Below are 26692 nucleotides of genomic sequence, written 5' to 3' on the forward strand. Positions count from 1 at the left end.
TCAGAAATTTTCATTGTTGAAGTAGAATTGAACCTTCCTAGGATCCAGGCTGGAGTACTGATGACAGCATTTGCGCAGGCTCTTTGCCAAAGTCTGAGGACCACATAGGAAGGCTCCCACCGCCGACCTGCAAGAATAGAATGGTAGCCAGAGTTAGAATGCAGCAAAGGCTGCTGACAGTGTTTGTGGGAATGGTTTCTGCCTCTGCTAGGCCTCTACTACTCCCAACAACCTTACATAAAAATTCAGTTATTGACTTTTTCATGTTCTTCATGTTCGTCTTCTCACCTTTTCTGCTTGCAAGCCCCAAATATGCTCCCAACCCTTAACCCTCTCAGCACTCAGCCTTGCCTATTCTATTGAGCACAGACACTCAGGAGATGGAGTGCAGTGCACTGATGAAGTACTAGACTCGAGCCAGGCTGTCTAGGTTCCAATCCCTGTTCTGACATTTGTCCCAGCTGTGTGACTTTAGGCAAGTTTCTTAACTTCTCTGTGTTTCAATATTCCCCCCTGTAAAATGGGATAAAAATAGTATCCACCTCACAGGGTTGTTTGAAGGTTTAAACAAAAATAACATATGTAAAGCAATTAGAAAAATGCCTGGCACATAGCAAGTGCATATGTTAGCTGCCATTAAATCCATCCAGTGTTTTCTCACACTGAAGAGGTGGTGATTCTTATTGCCAAGGATAATCTTTCTAACTAGGCTCTCTGGGTCTCACCCTGTCCTTCCTTCCTCATACCTTCCTCTCCCCTCTTTTTTACTTGAGACATAATTCACATGACTTAACATTCACGTTTTTAGAGTGTGCAAGTAGTGCTTTTTAGTATAACCGCAAAGTTGTACAACCATCACCACTATCTAATCCGAGAACATTTCCATCTTCCCAAAAAGAAAGCCCATACACATTAGCAGTCACTCCCCATTTCCTCCCAACTGCCCCCACTCCCTGGCCTAGACAATCAAGTATACCTTCTGTCTCCAGATTTGCCTATTCTGAACATTTCATATAAATGGAATCATACAATATGTGGCCTTTTGTGTCTGGTTTCTTGCACTTAGCATACTGTTTTCAAGGTTCCTCCATGTTGTAGCATGTAATATACTTCATTCCTTTTTACGGCTGAATAATATTCCTTTGTGTGAATATACCACGTTTTGTTTATCCATTCATCTGTTGATGGACACTTGGGTTGTTACCACTTTTTGGCTATTTTACATACATTCACATACAAGTTTTTGTGTGGACATATGTTTTCATTTCTCTTGGGTATGTACTTAGGAGTGAAATTGCTGGGTCATGTGGTGACTCTATGTTTAACATTTTGAGGAAATGCCAGAGTTTTCCTAAAGTGCTGCACTTTTTCACATTCCCATAAGCAACGTGGGAGGAACTTGCCTACAATTTCCCCATTTCCTCACCAACCCTTGTTATTGCCCTTTTATTATGGGCATCCTAGCCCTGTCTCCCCTTTTGTATGTTTATTTTATTCCTATCTACTGGCTCCTGATCTGTCTATAAATATGCTTAGATCATCCTTAAACTAAATAAGCATTTCCTGGACCCTGCCACTCCTCCAACCCTGTTGACAATACTCCTCTAATATTTCCTCCCTTGGCTTCTGTGATACTGCTTCTACACATTCTCCTACTTCTTCCCTGGCTCATCTTTCCCCCTTCCCACATATTGTATGCATTCCTTAATACAACTTCAACTATGATCAACCCGACACAATAATTAACATAATCTCTTTTGTTTATATGCTGTTTTACAGTTTACAGAACATTTTTTATATATTGTCTTGCTTATTATTCACGACAGTCCTGCAAGTGAGTAGAGCAGGCGCTTACTAATATAAACCCACATTTTACATGTGAGGAATCTGAAGATCGGAGGGCTTTGTAGCTCAAGGTCCCAGAACTAGAAAGTGTCAGAACTAGCAGTAGGACCCAGGATCATCTGAATCTGAGTCACTAAGTGTTCTCTCCACTGCCTTCCTGAAGCCTTTCCTGATCACCCCATATGGGCATAGGCTTTTCCTCCATGTCCATGTACCTGCTTCATGGAGTGCATCATTCTGCTTGAGTTGATTATATGCATCTCTTGTTAAAATGTGTGCTCCTTGAAGGCAAGAACCATATCCTATTTTTCTTTCAACCTCCAAATCTTTTAGAATAGTGTGTGCTGTACCCTATAGAAGGTAACCAATAATGTTTGTGGAATTGAACTGATCTTCACCTGCCAACTTGTTCCCAGGATTTATCTAATATGATCAGCTTAATCTTCCCATTGGAATGGCTGATTTTATGGCTGATTTTCATGCTCTAGCATGTCTCAGAACCCCTCAGAAAACTGAGGTCAGGTCATCAGTTAACTAGTTAATACACTCCAAACCCTTGTTACTTTAAGTAGAGGTCATTAAGGCCCCAAACAATGCATTTTTTAAAATGTAATTGTAGTTGACTTTTATAATACTGTGTTAGTTTCAGGTGTACAGCTTCAGATTCTTTTCCATTATAGGTTATTACTTCCCTGTGGTATATGGTACAATCCTTGTTATCTGTTTTATATATAGTGGTGTGTATCTGTTAATTCAATACTCCCAATTTATCCCTCCTCCTCCCCTTCCCCCTTTGGTAACCATAAGTTTGTTTTCTATGTCTGTGACTCCGTTTCTGTTTTGTAAATAAGTTCATTTGTACCATTTTTTTAGATTCCACATATAAGTGATATTATATAATATTTGTCTTTGTCTGACTTACTTCACTTAGTACGATAATCTCTAGGTCCATCCATGTTGCTGCAAATGACATTATCTGAGTAGTATTCCCTTTTTTTTGAAAGAAATTTATTATTTTTTACTTATTTATTTTATTATTTATTTTTTGGCTGTGTCAGGTCTTGGTTGCGGCATGCGGGATCTTCGTTGTGGCTTGCGGGATCCTCCACTGCGGCGCGTGGGGGCTCCTCATTGCCATGCTCAGGTTGTGGCCCACGTGCTCAGTAGTTTCAGCACGCGGGCTTAGTTGCCCCGCGGCATGTGGGATCCCAGTTCCGCAACCAGGGATTGAACCCACGTCCCCTGCATTGGAAGGTGGATTCCTAACCACTGGACCACCAGGGAAGTCCCTGAGTAGTATTCCATTTGTGTGTGTGTGTGTGTGTGTGTGTCACATCCTCTTTATCTGTTCATCTGTCAATGGACATTTAGGTTGCTTCCATGTAAATAATGCTGCTATGAACATTGGGGTGCATGTATATTTTCGAATTAGAGTTTTCTCTGGATATGTACCCAGGAGTGGGATTGCTGGATCATATGGTAACTCTATTTTTAGTTTTTTAAAGAAACCTCCATACTGTTTTCCATAGTGGCTGCACCAATTTACATTCCCACCAACACTGTAGGAGGGGTCCCTTTTCTCCACACCCTCTCCAGCATGTACTACTTGTAGACTTTTTGATGATGGCCATTCTGACTGGTGTGAGGTGAAACTTCATTGTAGTTTTGATATGCATTTCTCTAACAATTAGTGATGTTGAGCATCTTTTCATGTGCCTGGTGGCCATCTGTATGTCTTCTCTGGAGAAATGTCTGTTTAGGTCTTCTGCCCATTTTTTGATAGGGTTTTTTTTTTTATATTGAGTGGTATGAGTTCGCTGTATATTTTGAAAAGTAAGCCCTCGTCAGCTGCATTGCTTGCAAATATTTTCTCCCAGTCTGTAGGTTGTCTTTTCATTTTGTTTATGGTTTCCTTTACTGTGCAAAAGCTTTTAAGTTTGATTAGGTCCCATTTGTTTATTTTTGCTTTTATTTCTTTTGCCTTGGGAGACTGATCTAAGAAAATATTACTACAGTTTATGTCTGAGAATGTTTTGCCTAGGTTCTCTTCTAGTTTTATGGTGTCATGTCTTATATTTAAGTCTTTAAGCCATTTTGAGTTTATTTTTGTGTATAGTGTGAGGGGGTGTTCTGACTTTATTGATTTACATGAGGCTGTCCAGCTTTCCCAACACCACTTGCTGAAAAGACTGTCTTATCTCCATTGTATATTCTTGCTTACTTTATTGAAGATTAATTGGCTGTAAGTGTGTGGGTTTATTTCTGGGCTCTCTATTCTGTTCCATTGATCTATATATCTGCTTTTGTGCCAGTACCAAGCTGTTTTGATTACCGCAGCTTTGTAAAGTCTGGGAGGGTTATGCCTCCAGCTTTGTTCTTTTTCCTTAGAATTGCTTTAGCCCAAAACAGTGCATTTGAATTGTTCCTGTTCTCTATTTTGTTTGGTAATACAACCAGAACTGAGTCTCTTTGCCTCACTATTTGAATGCATGCGGGGACAACAATGTCTTCTCATCAATTACAAGATCAAGACCCTTATTTCGCTGAAACGCCACAGGAAATTTCCTCACTTTTAAGCAAGAATCTAAGATTGATGCAAATAGTTTTGGCCCCAGAGATCTTTCCCAAGAGTGTTCAACATGCTGTAATACTTTTCCTAAACCTAAATCTGCAAAATCAATCAGTTCTGCAAAATCAATTCGTAACTAGAGGAGAATACACTTACTTGGGGTGGGTGGTAGCTATTGTAGAAAACTCATTGTCCCAAAGGAGGTTTTCTGTTTCAGACCTGTCAGGTTATCAGTGGCCTTGTCAAAGCTTAATGCCGCATGACCAGCCTGGAGTCAGAGAAATAGGAAGTTAGAAAAAGCAGGTCCTGATAGCTGCCTCTTCCTTCAGCCACTTTTAAACTTGGCTGTGAAGGTGAGAACAGGTAGGAAATCATAAGAAATGATTACTTCTAATCAGCATGCATTATATTTTGTCTGACATTCATCTTGCATCTTGGGAATTAGTCTGTTTGAACTCACAAAGTTGCAGTCACATCCGGTGAGGAAGAGACGGTAGTTTAGGAAACCCACTTTGCCTAATTCCTCCATCTCCTGTTCCAGGGAAACCAATAGGTCATTGAACCAAGCAAACGCACCTGTCTCCCTGTAGATCCAGTAGAAATAGATCTGGAATCAGCAAAAGAGAATATAGCCTTATTAAGTGCCCTTTACAATGTGCACTATGGTGACATGATTATGTACGTATACACTATATTTGTTGATCCAGTCTAAGAGTGACCTGAAAAAATCACCTCTACAGACCTCAGGTGGCATTAACATCCAGAGTCCTAACAACTTCCATTATGGAAAGAGAACTCTAACGTCAGCTTTAGTTCAAAGTGATTGTAAACGCCAATTGAAAATGAAGACCCAGTTCTTATGGTAAGTCTGTAGAAGCGGATGCCTTAGCAGGGAGAAGTGATCACTCACTCTCATAACTCCAGGGAGGGGTTACTCTCTTACCAGTTGTAAAGAGCTTAGCCCATGAAAGCAATGGACCTATCAGGCCCAGACCAGATGAAAAGTGGTATTCGGGAGCATACCGTTTGTGTTTTGAGGTTGTGATCTGCATTCCAGAATTTGTACGAGATGGATTTCAAGATGGAAGCAAAGGGGGTGACCCCAATTCCTGCTCCGACCAACACAGCCACTTCATACTGGAAGACATCCTCACTGACAGTGCCAAAGGGACCATCCACCTTGATCCTGGCAGAAGGCAAAAAAAAAAGGGCAAGTGAAGTCTCACCTCCACCCACAACCTCAAAAATACCCCCAGAGGCAGAGCTGTTCCACAGCTGATTGCTACCTGTTTATTTTAATCATACTCCATTGTACCAGACTTAAGTTTCGGTGAGGAATTGCTTTCTCTTTTCTGCTTGTCTGCTTTCTGGTCTGGGTCTTTGCTGCTCTTAAGGACCTACCTGGGAACTGGTGAATTCTGTTGTTCAAAAGCCCTTATGAGATTTTCTGTCCAGTCCCCCACTGCTCAGATATGAATGGAAAAGAAGTCTTCCTCTGGAGCAGAGGTCAGGGTAAAGGGATGCCACTCCAGGTAAGAGATTCAGGGGCAATTAACAAAAATATACTGTCCCACTTCCATGCTGAAGCCATGCTTGTGCATCTGCAATTCCAAAACTTTGGATGGGTACATGACCCATCCTATGAATAAAGCACAGAGGCCAAAGGAGGCAAATTCAAATGGCGACAGGAGCAGGCAGATAAGGTAAATAAGTAAAGCTGGAGAGCTGGTGATGGCCGTAAATTGCGAACACAAGTCTTTTCTAAAGGGGGCAGCAGTTACCAAGTCCAGACAATGGTCGCACTACGTAGCCCAGACTCAGCATTATCAGGTTGCCTGATTCTTCAAGAGAAGCCAGAAATGCCACTTTTAAAAATTGAAGCATGGTTGATTTACAATATTGTGTTAGTTTCAGGTGTACAGCATAGTGATTCAGTTATTATTTTCAGATTATATTCCATTATAGGTTATTGCAAGATACTGAATATAAATTCCCTGTGCTGTAACTGGGTAGGCTGGAAAAGCAACAAGAAATGCCATTTTTTTAAATGTGAAAGCCTCCATCCAGATTTCTAAATGTTAGCAACCAATTTGACTTTCTGAACAATCAGGGTGTGTGACAAACAAAATATGTCCGTGGGCTAGATATGGCGCAGACTGCCTGTTTGCAGCTTCTGACATAGACCCATGCTGATGATTTCTGCCAAACCTCTCTTTCCAGCTCTATCCAGCTCTGGAGGAACTCAAATATATTGCCCTCAAATTCTCTTTTATTCCTGTCAAGGTGACAATGTGGCAATCTATTTCTATAATCAGGAAGAACACAACTCTTAGCAGAGCAAGAAGAAAGTGCATATTCTTTACCTTGGTCATCACAACCTTCTGCTGGGAGTGATAAAATCAGAGGATCCTTTCAAAGATGTAAATAATGACTGGTGTAAGGATCCACTTCCAAGACTGCACACAGAGACAATAAAAGGTGTGGTTACACATTAATCTCTTCTCTACGATTTGTTTGTGTAGCAGTTCATTCCTTCATTCAATAAATATTTACTGAGTTCTCTGACGTGTATCATTATTAAGCCGCTAATTTCACCAAAGCTTGAAGACGGAAATGGAAAGGAGTAATCCACAATGGTTTTGTTTGCTAATCTGTTACTCATAAAACAGATCATTTCCTGAAATTTTACAGGTCTCACCAGGAAGCAAGAGAAAAGCACAGAAATAAAATACATGGTAATTATATATATTCTTAAATTATATTTAAAGTTTAATTTTAAGAATCTAAGACTATCTTCCAGGACAACTTGTCCAATCTGAAAAACCAACAGAGAAAGTAGATGTGAAATAGCAGCAGATGATTCAAAACAAAACAAAACAAAAAAAGGGAAAGTGTGTGGCTGACACTATTGGTAACAGTAATATATAAAACTTGGTATTTATCCATCACCTCTTTTTTCAGGTGCTCAAAACATCTAACATAGTAAAACACTTTATCTTGTCTACTTTTTTTTAAAGCAGTCTCTCTATCCCTGAGATCTTCTCAAAGGCAGCAGTTTGCTTCTATATGCACGGGAGCTACTAAAAATGTATTTCCTAGCAGTGCTAAGTCATGTTCTTTTTTGCCCAACTGCTCAATCACAATACATTGGAACTGTGTGGAATGAGCTTTCTTATGCTGTTTCAGGCAAGATACTTTCTTGGGTATCTCTGGGGAGGAAAGGGGCAGAGACGGGGCCAGTAAATCGGAGAGTGGGTATAATACAATTTGATGCTACTTCTTATTTGGAAAAAAATCCCCAGCTAAATTCAGAAGACATGAAAAAAATATATTTAAGAAGTGGCTAGGACTTCCCTGGTGGTCCAGTGGTTTGGACTCCATGCTTCCAGTGCAGGGGGCACGGGTTTGATCCCTGTCGGGGAAGTTCCGCATGCTGTGGGGTGTGGCCAAAAATAAACTAAAAAAAATAAAGTGGCTCATCACCAACGTGGGAAAAAAATGTTAGCTTTGAAAGTAATCAGAGAAAATGAATATTAAAACAAAATAGCATTTTAGCGTCTCAAATTGGAAAGCAGTTTCAAACAATAATGCCCACCATTAAGTGGGATGCAGGGAAATAGACACATTCACATGTGCACCTGGGAGAAGTACAAATAAGTAGCATCTTCCCAGAGAGCAATTTGGCAAAACATCTCAACAGCCTTGAAAGCATTCCTTCTCTTTGACACAGGAATTTTACTTCTAGGAAATGGAGCATAAAATAATAATTAAGGTGTGCACAAAGTATATGAGTATAGTCATGACCCCTTATTTACTAAGAAGAAAATTACAAAAATGGCATATCGGACTCCTCTGGTGGCACAGTGGCTAAGAATCCACCTGCCAATGCAGGGGACACGGGTTCGAGCCCTGGTCTGGGACGATCCCACATGCCATGGAGCAACTAAGCCCATGCACCACAACTACTCAGCCTGCGCTCTAGAGCCCGCGAGCCACAACTACTGACCCCATGTGCCACAACTACTGAAGGCCACGCGCCTAGAGCCTGTGCTCTGCAGCAAGAGAAGCCACAGCAGTGAGAAGCCCGTGCACCGCAACGAGAAGTAGCTGCTGCTCGACACCACTAGAGAAAGCCCACGTGCAGCAACAAAGACCCAACGCAGCCATAAATAAATAATTTTATTAAAAAAGAAAAAGTGGCATATCATACAGACTTTTTTTGGCTAATACCAAAATGTCTTTTCTTAATTTTTATAAATTTTTTTGTATTGAGATATAATTGACATATAACATATTATTTTCAGGTGTACAACGTAATGATTCAGTATTTGTATATATTGCAAAATGATCACCACAATAATTCTAGTTAACTTTTCTCACCATGCATGGTTACAAAAAATTTTTTTTCTTGTGATGAGAAATTTTAAGATCTACTTTGTTGGCACCTTTCAAATATGCAGTAGAGTATTATTAATTATAGTCCCCATGCTGTACATTAGATCCTCAGGACATTTTATAACTGGAAGTTTGTACCTTTTCACTACCTTCACCCATTTCACCTACACCCCAACCCCTGCTTCTGGTAACCACCAATCTGTTCTCTGTATCTATGAGCTTTTTTTTTTTTAGAGTCCATATATAAGTGAGATCATACAGTAGTTGTCTTTTTCTGTCTGACTTATTTCACTTAGCATAATACCTTCAAGGTCATTAAAAATGATCATGTAGAAAAAAAATGACAAAATGGTATAACATATGGCATTTTTAAAACAAATTCTTCAGGGACTTCCATGGTTGTCCAGTGGTTAGGACTCCACATGCCCAATGCAGGGGCCATGGGTTCAATCACTGGTCAGGATTGAAGATCCCTCATGCTGTGTGGTGCAGCAAAAAAAAAAAAAAAAAGTTTCAGTAGAATACTTGACAATATAGGAAAGGATCCATGATATAGACTAAAGGAAAAAAGTTATTACTTCTAGGTGATAAAATTCTGTGAAATTTTAATTTTCTTCTAAATATTTTTCTGTGTTTTCCAAACTTTCTACAATAAGCATGTATTATTTTTATAATTTTTAAATGGGGAGAATGTGGAGAGAGTATTTTTGTGTGTGTTTCTGGAAGAAACAAACCAATACATTCAAACAAATGGCAAAACCGGTATTCTCTCCCTTGTGGTATTACATGACTATCCAAAGCAACCCCTGAGTTCTAGGTATACCTCCGAATAGGCCAACTATACCTTTATCTCAGGTAATAGATGGGAAAGGGATAGAAGCTGATGTGCAAGGTAAGACAGGGGATTAACTGCCTTAGCTAGTAAGGGACTAGTCAAGCGTTATAACTTCTTGTCTTTAAGGACCTCTTACTGGTCAAATAATATAAAAGGTGTCTGGTCATAGCCTACAAGTTCCACTGACTTTAGAAATGAAATGCGCTATTAACATATATCAGGTATGTCCTTTAAAAATTATTTTTAAAATAGGTAATACACGTACATGTCACAAAATTCAAAAGTACAAAAGGGTATACAATAAAAAGTAAATCTCCCTTCCACTGCTCCCCTCAGCTCCCCAAGGCAGTCAATATTATTATTTTGTGAATCCTTTTGGAGAATATGCATTTAAATGATAATATTACATTAAGTACAAATGGTAGCAGAGCATACATACTGCCCTGACTTTTTTTCATTTAACATCTTAGAGACTGGCCCATATTCATATCTAGAAAGCTACCTTTTTATTTTCAATGGTTACAGAGTATGCCATTGTAGGAAAGTCCCGTAATTTAACTAGTCCCCTATTGATGGGCACTTATTTCCAATCTTTTGTTCTACCAAGCAATGCTACAATGAATAACCTAATACATGTAATTTAACACATTTGCAAGCATATTTTAGATGCTCACCAGCAATGCTTGAGAGCATTACCAACACAGCACATGAGCAAACTCTTTGATCTTTGCTAATCTGTTAGGTTTATTACTGTGATCACTGTGTTCATATCTTCTACATCTTTTTTTTAAATCAGGTTGTTAGGCTTTTTCTTATTGATTTCTATATTTGTATATTAGGAAATTAATTCATGGTCTGTGAACTGTAAATACTTTTCCTACTCAGTAATTTGTTACCTGTCTTTATTTATGATGGATTTTTTTGCCATAAAAATATATATATGTATGGATGAATGGAGAGAGAGAGGGAGAGAATAAATAAATTTTAATAAAAATATTTTCTTTCCTTTTCTGGCTTCGAGCTTTTTTTTTTTTTTTTTTTCGGGTATGCGGGCCTCTCACTGACGTGGCCTCTCCCATTGCGGAGCACGGGCTCCGGACGCACATGCTCAGCGGCCATGGCTCATGGGCCCAGCCGCTCCGCGGCATGTGGGATCTTCCCGGACTGGGGCACAAACCCGTGTCCCCTGCATCAGCAGGCGGACTCTTAACCACTGCGCCACCAGGGAAGCCCGAGGCTTTGAGCTTTTTAAAAATATTATTTAGAATATTTTTACTAACACTCTAGTATTAGAAAAAAAATTCCCATGTGGTCTTAGGGTGCTTTTATGATTTCTTTCATTTTTTTCAACATTTAAATCCTTGATCCATGCATCCTTGACCATATTTTACTGTAAAGTGTGGAATAAAGAGACAGCTTTTTTTCCTAGATGTCTATCCTATTATTGTAAAGAAAAGTATTGAATAATGTATCTTTTTTCCCCAACTGATTTGAAATGTCAACTTTAGGGGATTTTTTCTTTCTTTCTTTCTTTCTTTCTTTCTTTCTTTCTTTCTTTCTTTCTTTCTTTTTTAAAAAATTAATTAATCTTTGGCTGTGTTGGGTCTTCATTGCTGTGCGTGGGCTTTCTCTAGTTGCAGCAAGCGGGGGCTACTCTTAGTTGTGGTGTGTGGGCTTTTCATTGTGGTGGCTTCTCGTTGCAGAACACGGGCTCTAGGCACGCGGGCATCAGTAGTTGTGGCACGTGGGCTCAGTAGTTGTGGTGCATGGGCTTAGTTGCTCTGCGGCATGTGGGATCTTCCCGGACCAGGGCTTGAACCCGTGTCCCCTGCACTGGCAGGCGGATTCTTAACCACTGTGCCACCAAAGAAGTCACAGGGGGTTTTCAAAAAACATTTTTCTCTTTCTACATGAGGACAGAGCTATTGCTCTTAATTCTGCATATGATTTAAAGACTTTAATCATCCTCAGAGCACTTTAAGACACCACAAATCAACCTTTCCCTTCCATTTCTTCCTCAATCTAACATATTTTATGAACAAGCAAAGGTAAAGCGTAATATCCATGGTACTTACCTTGAGGCACACCTTAAGTTCCCTGGAATCCAGTTTATTGATCATCCACTATCTAACAATAATTTCCAGGCATGTTCTTACAATACCAAAGAAAGCCAACTTCAAGAATGGTTTAAAAAATAAATTGAGGGGGTTTCCCGTGTGGCCTCTGCCAATGACATATGGCAAAATAGGGTACTAAGCTCCCCAAGCCTCAGATTCCCCATCCAGGAGCTGAGGAGAGGACCTTCCTTCAGAGGCTTCTTGTTGGTATTTTATGAAATCACAAGGCAGCAGGCTGTGGCCAAGATGGTGGAGTAGGAAAACCCTGAGCTTGCCTCCTCCCACATGCACACAAACATTACAAATATTTACAGAGCAACTATCTATGAGAATGACCTGAAGACCAGCAGAAAACATTTTCCACAACTAAAAATATAAAGAAATAACCAAAACGAGATGGCTAAGAGGGGTGGAGTTGTGTTATAGTCAAGACCCATACGCCCAGGTGGGTGACCCACAAACGGGAGGATGATTACAATTGCAGAGGTTCTCCTCAAGAAGGGAGGGATCTGAGGCCCACATTGGGCTCCCCAGCCTGGGGTTTTGCACGAGCCCCTGAAATTTTGACTTTGAAGGCCACTGGGGCTTACTTTTGGGAGGCCCAGAGGGCTGTGAGAAATAGTCTCCACTCTTAAAGGGTGTATACAAAATCTCACATGCTCTAGGACCCAGGGCAGAAACAGTCGTTTGAAAGGAGCCTGGGTCAGACCACCTGCTGATCTTGGACAGCCTCCTGGAGAGGCAGGAGGTCATTGGAGCCCAACCTGTGGGATATAGATACGGGTGGCAACCATTTGGGGGAGCTCGTTCTACCACTAGAACACTGGTGTTGGCAAGTGCCATTTTGGAGTCCTCCCTCTAGCCTATTAGTGCTGGGAGCTTACCCACCCACCAGTGGGCTGGCATTGGAGTCCCCCCAGCTGCAAAGACAGTCACACTGGGACATGGTCCCACCCAACAGCAAGCTGGCACCAGCCCTAGGACCCCCAGACTATGAAGGCAGCCACACAGGGACCCAGCCACCCAGCAGGTTGGCAGCCACTACAAGAGGCAGGGCCTGGCAGCCAATGTGGCCAGAGGCCAGTCATGCTTACCAGTATGGCCATAGTAGTCAGCCTCATCACAACAGAAGAGCCCATGCAGCTCACATTGGTGGCGGCCATAATAGTCGGCCTCATCACAACAGAAGAGCCCATGCAGCTCACATTGGTGGCACCCATACAGCATATAGCTCTGGTGATCAGAGGGGAGTGTGCTACTGGGCCCCATAGGATGTCTCCTACATAAGGCCACTTCTCCAAGATCGGGAAATGTAACTGACCTATCTAATAGATAGAAATAAACAGACAATTAGGCAAAATGGGGAGACAGAGGAATATCTTCCAGACAAATGAACAAGACAAAACCCCAGAAGAACTAGGCAAAGTGGAGATAAGTAATCTACCTGATAAAGAGTTCAAGGTAATGATCACAAAGATGCTCAACACACTCAGGAAAATAAAAAATGAACACTGAGAAGTTTTAACAAAGAGTTAGAAAATATAAAGTAGAACCAAAGAGAGCTGAAATAAAATAATTGAAATAAAAAATACACCAGAAGGAATCAACAGTAGATTAGATGATACAGAGGAACAGATCAGCACACTGGAAGACAGAGTAATGGAAATCACTGAAGCTAAACAGAAAAAAGAATTTTAAAAAATGAGGAGAAAAAAATGATATAAGTCTATATTGACCTGAAAAGATGCTCAAGATATATGGTTTTCTTGAAAATCAGGAATCAAACAAGTACTACAGAATTGTTCCATTATTAAAAACAACAAAAAACTAGATACATATGTCTGAATATGTATGTATATTAAAAAGCCTATAAGAATAAAAAAATGAGGAGAGCTTAAGAGACTTCTGGGGCCACATCAAGCATGCTAACATTTGCAATATAGGGGTCTCAGAGAAGGAGAGAGAGAGAAAGGGGCAGAGAAGTTATCTGAAGAAATAATAGCTGAAAACTTCCCTAACCTGGGGAAGGAAGCAGACATCCAGGTCCAGGAGGCACAGAGAGTCCCAAACAACATGAACTCAAAGACGTCCACACCAAGACACATTATAATTAACATGACAAAATTAAAGATAAAGAGAGAATCTTAAAAGCAGCAAGAGGAAAGGAACTAGTTATGTACAAGGGAACTTCCATAAGACTAGCAGCTAACTTTTCAGCAAAAACTTTGCAGGCCAGAAGGAAGTGGCACTATATATTCAAAGTGATGAAATGAAAAAACCTACAACCAAGAATACTCTACCTGACAAGGCTATCATTCAGATTTGAAGAAGAGATAAAGAGTTTTACAGTCATGCAAAAGCTAAAAGAGCTTAGCACCAGTAAAGATCAGAGTGGAAACAAATGAAATAGAGACTGAAGAAAAACCAATGAAACTGAGAGCTGGTTCTTTGAACAGATAAACAAAACTGATAAACCTTTAACCACACTCATCAAGAAAAAAAGAGTGGGCCTAAGTAAATGAAATCAGAAATGAAAGAAGAAAAGTTACAACTGACACCATAGAAATATAAAAGATCATAAGAGATTACTACAAAAAATTATTATATGCTAATAAAATGGACAATCTAGAAGAAATGGATAAATTCCTAGAAACATACAATCTCCCAGGACTGAATGAGGAAGAAATAGAAAATATGAACAGACTGATTACCAGTAATGAAATTGAATCAGTAATAAAAAAGAAACCTCAAAACAAACAAAAGTCTAGGACCAGATGGCTTCATAGGTGAATTCTACTAAACACCTGAAGAAGAGTTAGCACCTACCCTTCTCAAATTATTCCAAAAAATCACAGAAGAAGGAACAATTCTGAATGCATTCTGTAAGGCCAGCATCACCCTAATACCAAAACAAGGCACCACAAAAACAGAAAGCTACAGGCCAATATCACTGATAAACATAGATGCAAAAATCTTCAACAAAATACTAGCAAACAGAATCCAACAACACATTAAAAGGATCATACACCATGGTCAAGTGGGACTCATCCCAGGGATGCAAGAATGGTTCAATATCTGCAAATCAATCAATGTGATACACCACATTAACAAATTGAAGAATAAAAATTATATGATTATCTCAATAGATGCAAAAAAGCTTTTGATAAAATTCAACATCCATTTATGATAAAAACTCTTAACAAAATGTGTATAGAGGGAACATGCCTCAACAAAATAAATGCCATATATGACAAATCTACAGCCAGCATCATACTCACTGGTGAAAGCCTTAAAGTATTTTCTCTAAGATCAGGAACAAGATGAGGATGCCCACTCTCACCACTTTTATTCAACATAGTATTGGAATTGTTAGCCACAGCAGACAAGAGAAATAAATAAAAGGTATCCAAATTGAAAAGAAAGAAGTAAAGCTGTCACTGTTTGTAGATGACATAATAATATACATAGAAAACTCTAAAGACACCACCAAAAAACTATTAGAGCTAATAAATTAATTGAGTAAAGTTTCAGGGTATGAAATTAATATACAGAAATCTGTTGTGTTTCCATACACTAAAAATGAACTATCAGAGAGAGAAATGAAGAAACAATCCCATTTACAATGGCATCAAAAAGAATAAAACACCTAGGAATAAATCTAAACAAAGAGGTATAAAAACCTATACTTAGAAAACTATAAGACATTGATGAAAGAAATTCAAGAGGACATGATACATGGGAAGATATACTGTGCTTATGGATTGGAAGAATTATTATTGTTAAAAAGACCATTCTACCCAAGGCAATCTACAGATTCAATGCAATCCCTACCAAAATACTAATGGCATTTTTTGCAGAACTAGAACAAATAATTCTAAAATATGTATGGAAACACAAAAGACCCTGGATAACCAAAACAGTCTTGAAAAAGAAGAACAAAGCTAGAGCTCCCAGGTTTCAAACTACACTACAAAGCTACAGTAATCAAAATCCCTACCAAAATACTAACGGTATTTTTTGCAGAACTAGAAAAAGTAATTCTAAAATATGTATGGAAACACAAAAGACCCTGGACAACCAAAACAGTCTTGAGAAAGAAGAACAAAGTTAGAGCTCCCAGGTTTCAAACTACACTATAAAGCTACAGTAATCAAAAAAGTATGATACTGGCATGAAAACAGACACATAGGTCAATGGAGCATAATAGAGAGCCCAGAAATATACCCACACTTAGATGGTCAATTAATCTATGACAGAGGAGGCAAGGTCATACAATGGGGAAAAGATAGCCTCTCCAATAAATGGTGTTGGGAAAACCAGACAGCTACAGGGAAAAGAATCAAATTGGACTACTCTCTTACACTATAAATAAAAATAAACTCGAAATGAATTAAGGACTTCAATGTAAGACCTGAAACCATAAAATTCCTAGTAGAAAACAGGCAGTATGCTCTTTGACATCAGTCTTAGCAATATTTTTTTGATATGTCTCCTCAGGCAAGGGAAACAAAAGCAAAAATAAACTAATAGGACTATATCAAATAAGAAGCTTTTGCACAATGAAGGGAACTATCAACAAAACGAAAAGACAGCCTACTGAATGGGAGAAGATATTTGCAAATGATATATCCAATAAAGGGTTAATATCCAAACTATACAAAGAACTCATATAACTCAACATCAAACAAAAAACCCAATTAAAAAATGGACAGAGGACCTGAATAGACATTTTTCAAAAAAAGACATACAGATGGCCAACAGACACATGAAATGATGCACAATATCACTAAATCATCAGAGAAATGCAAATCAAAACCAAAATGAGATATCACCTTACACTTTTCAGAATGGCTATTATAAAAAAGACAACAAATAAGTGTTGGTGAGAATGTGGAGAAAAGGGAATCCTGTGCACTGTTGGAGGGAGTGTAAATTGGTGCAGCCATTATGTAAAACAGTATGGGAGTTCCTCAAAAAATTAAAAATAGAACTATCATAGGAGCTAGCAATTCCACTTCTGGGTACAGCTGACCCTTGAACAACACGAGTTTGAACTGCACATGTCCATTTATATGCAGAGTTTTTCAATAAATACATACTATAATACTACAAGATCTGTGGTTCGTTGAGTCTGCTGATGCCAAAACGTGGATACAAAGGCCAGCTGTAAAGTTATACACAGATGTTTGTCTTCCCAGGATTGTCACTCTTAACCCCTGAGTTGTTCAAGGGTCAACTGTATTTTTCCAAAGTAAACAAAAACACTAATTTGAAAAGATATATGCATCCCTATGTCCATTGCATCATTATTTACAATAACCAAGATATGGAAGCAACCAAGTGTCCATTGATAAATGAATGGATAAAGAAAATGTGACATATATATATATATATAATGGAATATTATATATGTACATACATAATAGAATATTACTCAGCCATAAAATAGAATGAAATCTTGCCATTTGCAACAACATGGACAGATCCTGAGGGTATTATGCGAAGTGCAATAAGTCAGAGAAAGACAAATACCTTACGATTTCACTTACATGTGGAATCTAAAAAACAAAACAATGAATAAACATAACAAAACAGAAAGAGACTCGTAGATACAGAGAAGAGACTGGTGGTGTCAGAGGGGAGATGGAGGGGGGCAATGAGTGAAATAGGTGAGAGAGATTAAAAGGTACAAACTTTCAGTTATAAAAGTCAAAGGGTTGTAATGTACAGCATGGGGAATATAGTCAATAATATTTGAATAACTTTGTATGGTGACAGATGGTAATGTATTATGGTGATCATTTTGTAATATATAAAAATACCAAATCACTCTGTTGTACACTTGAAACCAATATAATATTGTAAGTCAATTATACTTCAATTTTTAAAAAAAGAAAAAAAGTTGAACTCAGAAACAGAAAGTAGTAAGGGGCTGGAAGGTGGGGGAAATGGGGAGATGCTGGTCAAAGGGTACAAGCCTTCAGTCAGAAGATGAATAACGTATAGCATATGTCCTCCATAGAAGCCAGCACCAGGCTGAGCTAATAATGGTTATCATAAGAAGAGTAATAATAAGAATAATACCAATAACAGCTCCTAACAAGAATCTACTATCCTTGTCCTGGTCTTACCTCAGCGGGGAGCCCTTCAAATTGGGGAGGCTTGCAGTGGGAGTCAGGATCGTTCCACTTCTCAGAAAACTCTGCACACTTGTGAGGATGATTCTTATCCATGTTCTTTTCTGTTTGATCCTGGACAAGTCCACTGAGACAGACAAAAAGACAATATGTGGCAAAGAATTACACAAGGTCAGGAACTGGGGCATGAAAATGGGAGTTTGAGGACCTTACCCAAGGCCATGAATCCCTAAGCCAATGAAGTACATGATAAAAATATGGTGTGTATACCAGAAGACCTCAGAATAACTCCTCCAGATAAATTCCATAGCTAAAGTCACCATGAGAACCAGAACTATTGTGATAATCACTCCAGTGACACCAGCAATGTGGGTGAATGTCACATACTCCATTGTCTATGAAAGTAGAAATTTCAGTCTGACACAATGTCCACCAGGGACACCATGCCTTTCCTGCTCATGACCAGATTCCAGATGCTTTGCCCTTGAGTCAACTCACCGTGTTTGAGGACTGGATGGGATTTAGCCAAGAATCTTTCTCCTGATGAGATAGGTTGGAGAGAATGGAAGCAAGGGATCCATCTGTGGCCTGTCGGCTTCTGCTATATCGTTCAAAGTTAAACAGGTGTGTGGTGATGTGAATAGCTAAATGAAAAGATGGAAAGGAATGTGAGAGTTGTCTCAGAAACATCATGGCAGGCATGCCCCACTAGAAGAGGAGGATCCTATATATAGTGCCAAGCAGAATGGTGAGTCCACAGAAGGTGCCCAATAATGATTACAGAGAGAATCAAGATCTTTTTTATACTCACTCTGTCCCCAAAGGAATACAATGTAAATTCCATTGAAAGCAGGTTTAGAATAGTGCCTGGCAAATAGTACCAGGTGTTCAATAAATATATTTTGAATGTTTATATGCGTGGATGTATGAAACTAGATTCTGAATGTCCAGGAGCCTGCAGTTTCATCGTTTGCCCCAGTTACCTGTGTGTAGGCAGATTATATATGCCACCAGCTTGTGGAAGGTGAGGTTGTGATCCAGTTGCTTTCCCAGGGTGCACCTACAAAGCGACAAATGTAAAATAATCAAGATCGGGTGTATCCAGGCAGCTTTATGAAATTCGCTAACCCATAACCAACATGTCTTACATAGAGTGTGCCAATACACACCCACTCTTGCTCACCCCCTTGGTTACCAAAGGAGACCTCTGGCTTCCATTCCTAGGGGCTTGGTGTTGAGCTGTCCTACTGAGATGTCAAGAGTCTCTTGTCTTTAATGTGAAAGTTGACCTACAACTGGCTGGGACTCAGTGAGCAGGTGCCTCTCAGGAAGGACAGCAAATTTCTACACACAGGAAGCAGGATCAGCATGCTGTTAAAATGCTAGCTGCAAGCAGAGGCTTGGGCCCAGGCAAATGCGGACTAGAACAGAGGAGAGAAGAAACCATTAGCTGCTTCATCTCCTCATCTTGCAGGTGAGCATGGGCCCAGTCCACTTGCCTGAGACCTGGACAATCAGTCCAAAATCTCTGTTCACAAATGACAGAAAATTTGCTGAACTTAACATTGAATTGAGAAATCCTCATGACAGTGGTTTGGAAATGTTTGACTATATATTTATCAATATGAAAGAGAACAAGACTTAATGTTAACAAATAAATTCTATGAATGTAATACTTTACAAGGATTTTTGCTTAATACACTCAATTATGATTTTAGTTTGTCACTCGTAAAACAATCTTGAAGATCATACATATTTTATTTGCACTTTAAATAAAGCTTAGATATTTTGAGTTATAATTACAGACGGTAACTATTTTTCTTCTTTTGTATATTTTCTAATGTTGCAATTATAAGCATGTAATAATCATGTAATAAAAACAATAAAAAATTAACCATTTATATTTAAGATCTCTTTAATAATTAAATAAAACGGGCAAAACGAATGAACTCCTCAGAGCAAAAATTTTAAACTTAGGTAGAGATTTGAGAAGGGAGAACTTCTAAGAACAAAATTTCAAACTGATTTCCTTGGGTGGCCAGGCAGCATACATCAAGATCAATCTGATCCAACAGTAGAAGCTGCTAGAAAAGGAGACAAGGAATCAGTGCTTCAGAGAAGTATTGAGCCCAGAAATAGGCTTGATTAGGTATAGGCTAGACAGTATATGTTCAACTCTGTGGTAGCTAATTCCGACTTCTCTCCTCAGCTGTACAACTGGTCTCTGAGTCAGCTCCTTGGGATTGCAGACAATGGAGTGTGACAATTTCACAGCAGCAGTGAAGGTGGTGGCAGCAGCCAGGCAATTTTTGTTCACTTCAGCTGACTGGTCAGCCTTACATATGTGCCTGTCAGTGACTTGCTAAAAGAATATGAAATAGAGTTAACAATTTCTCGGCCTTTTTCTAATTATCTTTTCGGCACAAAAATTATTTTTCCATACAACCTAAACCCGGGACAACGTGACATTGGTTTAATAAGCCAGGTCAAGATGTGCCTACCATCCATAATGGCTTACAATGTCAGGCAGTGCAATGAACATGAGCTGCCCTACTGTTTTCCATTTCTGACTCTTCCACATGACCTGTGTTTTCTCCCTCTGCTGAGTCACACTCCAACTGTTTTGGTAGAGACGGCCTGTTCTATTTCTGAGTAAATTTTCTCTGCTCATCTCAAAGATCCTGCATTTCCACATTGGTTCCCACTGCTTGCTTATTTGAGTCACAGAGGTTCCTTAAAACTAAAATTGACAAGTGAATTGAAGAACATAGGACTACAATTTCACAGCTCCATATTCTGTGGAGGCTATCTGTATGGGACGAATCCTTTTTTTTTTAACACATCTTTATTGGAGTATAATTGCTTTACAATATTGTGTTAGTTTCTGCTTTATAACAAAGGGAATCAGCTATACGTATATATATACCCCATATCTACTCCCTCTTGTGTCTCCCTCCCACATTCCCTAACCCACCCCTCTAGGTGGTCACAAAGCACCCAGCTGATCTCCCTGTGCTATGCGGCTGCTTCCCACTAGCTATCTATTTTACATTTGGTAGTGTATATATGTCCGTGCCACTCTCTCACTTTGTTCCAGCTTACCCTTCCCCCTCCCCATGTCCTCAAGTCAATTCTCTACATCTGTGTCTTTATTCCTATCCTGCCCCTAGGTTCTTCAGAACCCTTTTCTTTTAGATTCCATATATATGTGTTAGCATGCAGTATTTGCCTTTCTTTTTATGACTTACTTCACTTAGTATGATAATCTGTAGGTCCATCCATGTTGCTGCAAATGGCATTATTTCATTCTTTTTTTATGGCTGAGTAATATTCCATTGTATATGTGCCACATCTTCTTTATCCATTCATCTGTTGATGGACACCTAGGTTGCTTCCATGTCCTGGCTATTGTAAACAGAGCTGCAATGAACATTGTGGTACATGTCTTTTTGAATTATGGTTTTCTCAGGGTATATGCCCAGTAGTGGGATTGCTGGGTCGTATGGTAGCTCTATTTTTAGCTTTTAAGGAACCTCCATACACCAACGTGCCATACCCACCCCCATCCTTCCTCTTCTGTCCTTGATCTGCTCCTTCCCCAGCCTTCTCCAACCTGTTACTCTGACCTGACCCCACCTTTTATACAGGCCTTGAATTTGGCAACACCACCCACTTCACAAAACCCCCCACCCCAAGTATCCTTCTTGTTTGATAGGTATTTTTCTGTGAGATCAGTCCACAGTGGTGGTTTTTAACTTGTTCGTTTATTTGTTTTCAACCAAACTTTCTTAAAATCATAAGCAGGAATCCATAAGACAGATAAAGGCTGCTTTGGTTGAAGTAGAGACACTGCCCAGTTAGCCTTCCCCTCGCACCCTGTAGGGATACCTGAATTTCTGTGGAAACCAGTTTGAAAATTGCTCAATATTTCTTTACTGTGTATTTTCATTATTGGGTCTGGGGAGTGTGCCCTGGATAGGGCTGTCAGATTTAATGAACAAAAATACAGATGCCCAGCCAAATTTGAACTTCAGATTTTTAAAAAATGAATAATTTTCTAATATGCCCCTGTCTCATGCAATATGTAGAATAACTTATACCCCCCAAAATATTTGTTATTTTTCTGGAATTCAAATTTACCTGGGCATCTTGTACTTTTTTCTGGCAACTCTAACTCTAGGAGAAATGAGGGCATTGGGTCTCAAAGAAGCCAGCATCAGAGATAAGAAAAAACAGAGATTCCCCACATCACAACTGTGATACTCACCCCCAGGATTTGTCTTGTGTAGTAGTACTTGTTGCCTTCTCAAATGACAGGAAGGCATGCACAAACAGGAAAACATTCAGCCCCAACCAAGCAGCCTAGAGGAAGAAAAATTAAGCAAGGGATAAAGTGAAATTGGGGTAAGGGAAAGAGTAGATAAGGGGTAGAAAATAGTGTTACCATTTGGTTATTTTGTGTTTATCTGTTTTCATTTTGGCGGTGGTGGGTGTGCCACGCAGCATGTGGGATCTTAGTTCCCCGACCAGGGATAGAACCCTTGTCCCCTGCAGTGGAAGGGCAGAGTCCTAATCACTGGACCACCAGGGAATTCCCATATCTGTTTTCGTTTTAAATGAGTCAACTTACTCTCAGAGTCAGTTAGGACTTCAAGACATGCATTAGATGCTAATGACCAGGGTCAGCAAATCAAGGCTCATAGACCAAATGTATCTCACCACCCGTTTTGTACAGCCTACAAGCTAAGAATGGTTTTTATATTTTGTTGTTTTCACATTTTTAAATGGCTGGAAAAAATCAAAAGAAGAATATATTTCATGACACGTGAAAATTATATGAAATTCAAATTTCAGTATCTATAAATACAGTGGTATTGGAACTTAGCCACACCTACTTATTTCTGTATTGTTTATAAATGCTTTTGTGATTCAATGGAAGTGTTGAGTAGTTGTGACATAGAACATATGGACTGCAAAGCCTAAAATATGTACTACCTAGCTCTTTACAGAAAACATTTGCCAACTTCTGGATTGGAGCGTTCAAACTATTGCACCTAAAAGGTGGCAATACGTGAATAAATGGATTTCTAAAGAAATAGCAAATAAATTTAACATCTGTGACAATACCCATCTGAAGGGACTAAACCATTCCAGATGGGCCTGCCTCTTTAATACACTTTCCTGACATACACTTCCCTGTTTTTAGATTGTGATTCTTTTTTCAAACTAACCTATCATTGCTTTGGACTCATTTGAGCTCTTAAGACTTCTTTTGTCTGTCCCAAGATCTGTCTCTACATTGGCAAAGAGGGAAATTTGGAACCTACCATTCATTGCCTTGGAGAACAACCAGGTGGGCTTTAGCCCAAGCTTGAAGTTGCTAGTCTGTAATTGATCAGGACTCTAGGGCACTGGGATGCCTCTGATATATATCCATGGCCCCAGGATGGTCCAGAACCATCTCAGCCCCACAGGTAGAGGGCCTTTAGCCTAGAACATGGCCCATTCAGATTCCCTAGATCTGGACCACTCACACAACTCTGGCATCATAACATAGTGATTCGAAGTGTGATATTGGAGTCAAACTCCTTGGGCTCAAATTCTAGCTCCAACACTTTCTAGCTCTGTAATCTTAGATCTGTGATTTAACTTTTCTGAACCTTAATTTCTTCACCTATAAAATGAGGACAATAACTATATCTACCCCACAGAAATGCTGTGAGGCTTACATGAAATAATGTATGTGAAGTGATTAATACAGTGCTTGGTGCATAGTAGAAGCTCAATAAATTCTGCCTGTGTCATCACCAGACTGGCTTTACCAATCAATTTCTTCCTGCATTCTTTGCCCACACACCCTTTCCAGAGTTGTGTGTCTTCCAGAGATCATTTGACCTTAATGGAAAAAAAAGAGGTGAAAGCCACAGATACTTCAAGAGTTCAGAAGACAAAGGAGAGAAGCTTATTTAGAGAGAGTAGAAATATTTCAGAATCTGAGAGGGACATAGACAAAGACCTCTGTGTCAGCTCATCATCAACTCTAGGTAAGATGAATGATGAAATACAGTGACATCTGAGAGTAAGGAATTCCATTCCCCACCTTGACTATAATTTCCTCCACTATGAATGGAAAAGAAAGAATAGAAGACCTGGCAGGAAGAGTAAAAATATTTTGGGGGTAATTTATTTTTCATTAAAAAAATAGTTCAAAGGAGTGTATGTCAGAGATAACAAGAAGTCTGAGCCTGCCAGTGGGATTGGTGCAAGGTGAAAAATCAAAGCTAGTTACATCATCATCACCACCAGGGGTGATGAACTCTCCAAGCAAAACCTAAGAGAGGGATAAAAAATGCAGAGGATTTTAGAGCTAGAAACACACTTATATCTAATCTAGTTTTCATTAATCCCTTCCCCACACACATACACACACAGGTGACCTGAAGGCTAGAGAGGATAAATAATTTGATCAAGTTCACTCAATTAATAGCATAACTGAAACTAGAGTTCAGTTAGAGAGTGCATTAGAAGGGGATTGTGCATATGTGGTGTGGTAAAGGCATTCTGGCTTGAACCCTGGGGAGCTAGATTTGAGTGATGGCTCTGCAATCAATTCACTGTGTGACGTCTAGGTCTTATTTTCCCTTATAAAATCAAAGAGTTGGCTTGGTTCTGCACTACACAAAGCTGTAGCCACTAAGCACATGTGGCTACTAAGCACATGAAATATACCTAGTTTTAATTGAGATGTTCTGTAAGTATAAAATACACATCGGATTTCAAAGACTTAGTAAAAATAAAAGAATATAAATTATCTCATTAATATTTTCATATTGATTACAGGTTGAAAGGATAACTTTTTGATATATTGGGTTAAATAAGATATATTACTGGACATTAATTTCACCTATTTCTTACCTTTTTCAATTGTCTAGGTATTAGACAATTTTAAAATTACATATGTGATGTTACATTATATTTCTAGTGGACAGCACTGGACCATAATCTCTAAGATCACTTCTATCTCAAATATTCAATTTTATTATTTCTTGATGTGAGCAATATAAGAAGAATGGAGAGAAATGAATGCTCCATGGCACCAGTTAGAAGTGAAATGGAAGAGAAAAAGAGAAGACAAAAAATGAAAACAGACTGAAATTCCAAATATTTGTGGTTTATATTTTTGTCTCTTTACCAATCAATTTCTGGAGTTGGACTTTTTTCCTTTTCTAAAATGCTGAAATATATCATACACAGAAAAGTATATAAAACATATATATGTAATCCTAGAGTTGGACCTTTCAGCTGATAACTGGCCTTGATGAGCTCAATAGTGGCATGGGATCTTTCCCTTTCAAGTAACGTCACAAATATTAACAAACATAATGTCTCCTTACTCTAAGAGTAATTATTAGAAAGTGAAACATCACTTACCAGTAACAAAACTGAGAACCAATGGTTAACCACCCAGTTTCCCATTGTCAAGTGGTGGTTTGTAGCCTCTGTAGGCAGCAGGGAAGATTCAGCAACTTGGATTCTGGAGAGATTCTTCAGGGTTGGCACCTCTGTCCAGCTCAGGGACTGTGAATCTTTAAGATGTGAAAGATGCACACCTACTCACAAAGCTTTCAGGAATGAATAAATGCACTCTGCCTTCCTCCTCTGGTCAGAACTATGTTATCAGCTTTGGTAGACCAGCCCTACCTATAAGTACCACAGGTGTTTTCCCTGGTGGGGTTTTATCCCTTCAGGAAATAACAATCTTCTTGGGTGAGAATGTTCTCTCCCGTCAACTTATCAACATGATTTAATGTGAGGCATTGTCTTCCTTGATAAGACATTCGCTAACGTTTCTCATAAGGAAGATTTTAGGCTGAGGCTATAAACAGATGATCTCAGGAAAAGCAGGGCAGAACGCATGCAGGTTAAGAAAGCTGCTTTAAGGTGGGCTTTCAGAAGAGCTGCTGTAGCTGCCTGCTGCAATTTGGACCTCAGCCTGGCTAGCTCAGAAACTTTGTTTACCAGTTCTCCTGGAAGATGATCTGGCTCTGGGGAGCGCTTGACTGGTTGGAAGGACAAGTGAAAAGAATGGCCACATAGAATAAAAGAAAATTTAGCAGGTACAAATGAACATCTCGGTTCAAAAAAAACAGAGGCAAAGTATTTCAAACGAGAGAGGTGACTGTCTTCTAGTATGATGGGTTAGCTAGAATTGTGTGTTCAGTTCTGGGCACTGATATTTTTCCTTTTCTAAAATGGTGAAATATACACAGAAGAATGTATAAAACATATATACGTAATTTAAAAAATAATTTTAAGGAATGAATATCTATGTATTCAGTACCCAGGTTTAAAAAATTGAATATTTACTTCCAGTATCTTAAAGTCCTCTGTGTGTCTCTCTGTGATCACGATTTCCCTTCTTCCCCAGTCTCTCCCCCATCAGATGTAACTACTATCCTGAAATTTGGAGTAATCATTGCCCTGTTTTTCTCTACAGTTTTACTAACTAAATGCATTCCTAAACAACATATTGTTTAGTTTTTCCTGTTTTTGAACCTCTAAATAAATGGAATCTAACTGTTTGTCTGTATATAAGCTCCTGTGATTTGCTTCTTTCACTCAACATTGTGTCTCTGAGATTCATACATGCTGGCACATGTAGTTCCCACAGTTTGTGGGATCTCAGTTCCCAGAGCAGGGATTGAACCCGGGCCATGGCATTGAAAGCCTGAAATCCTAACCACTAGGCCACCAGGGAACTCCCAGTTGAGCATCTTTTAATTCAACCGTTGGC

General features: G+C 39.2%; 1 protein-coding gene across 1 annotated transcript; it reads right to left on the reverse strand.

Moving 5' to 3' along the window:
* NOX1 (NADPH oxidase 1) lies at nt 1-25374 on the reverse strand (the record flags this gene model as incomplete). Its single annotated transcript, XM_079727491.1, is given in 19 exon segments — nt 1-127; nt 4571-4613; nt 4616-4682; nt 4875-5021; nt 5438-5600; nt 5816-5880; nt 5884-5955; nt 5959-6051; nt 6778-6813; nt 6817-6870; nt 17893-18025; nt 18112-18293; nt 18397-18542; nt 18882-18958; nt 19192-19280; nt 19284-19319; nt 22166-22197; nt 22200-22260; nt 25330-25374. Coding segments are annotated over 19 exon segments (1668 nt in total).
* Nucleotides 25375-26692: the final 1318 nt, after the last annotated feature.

Source organism: Hyperoodon ampullatus (assembly GCF_949752795.1).
Source record: "Hyperoodon ampullatus genome assembly, chromosome: X".
Classification (NCBI taxonomy): Eukaryota; Metazoa; Chordata; class Mammalia; order Artiodactyla; family Ziphiidae; genus Hyperoodon; species Hyperoodon ampullatus.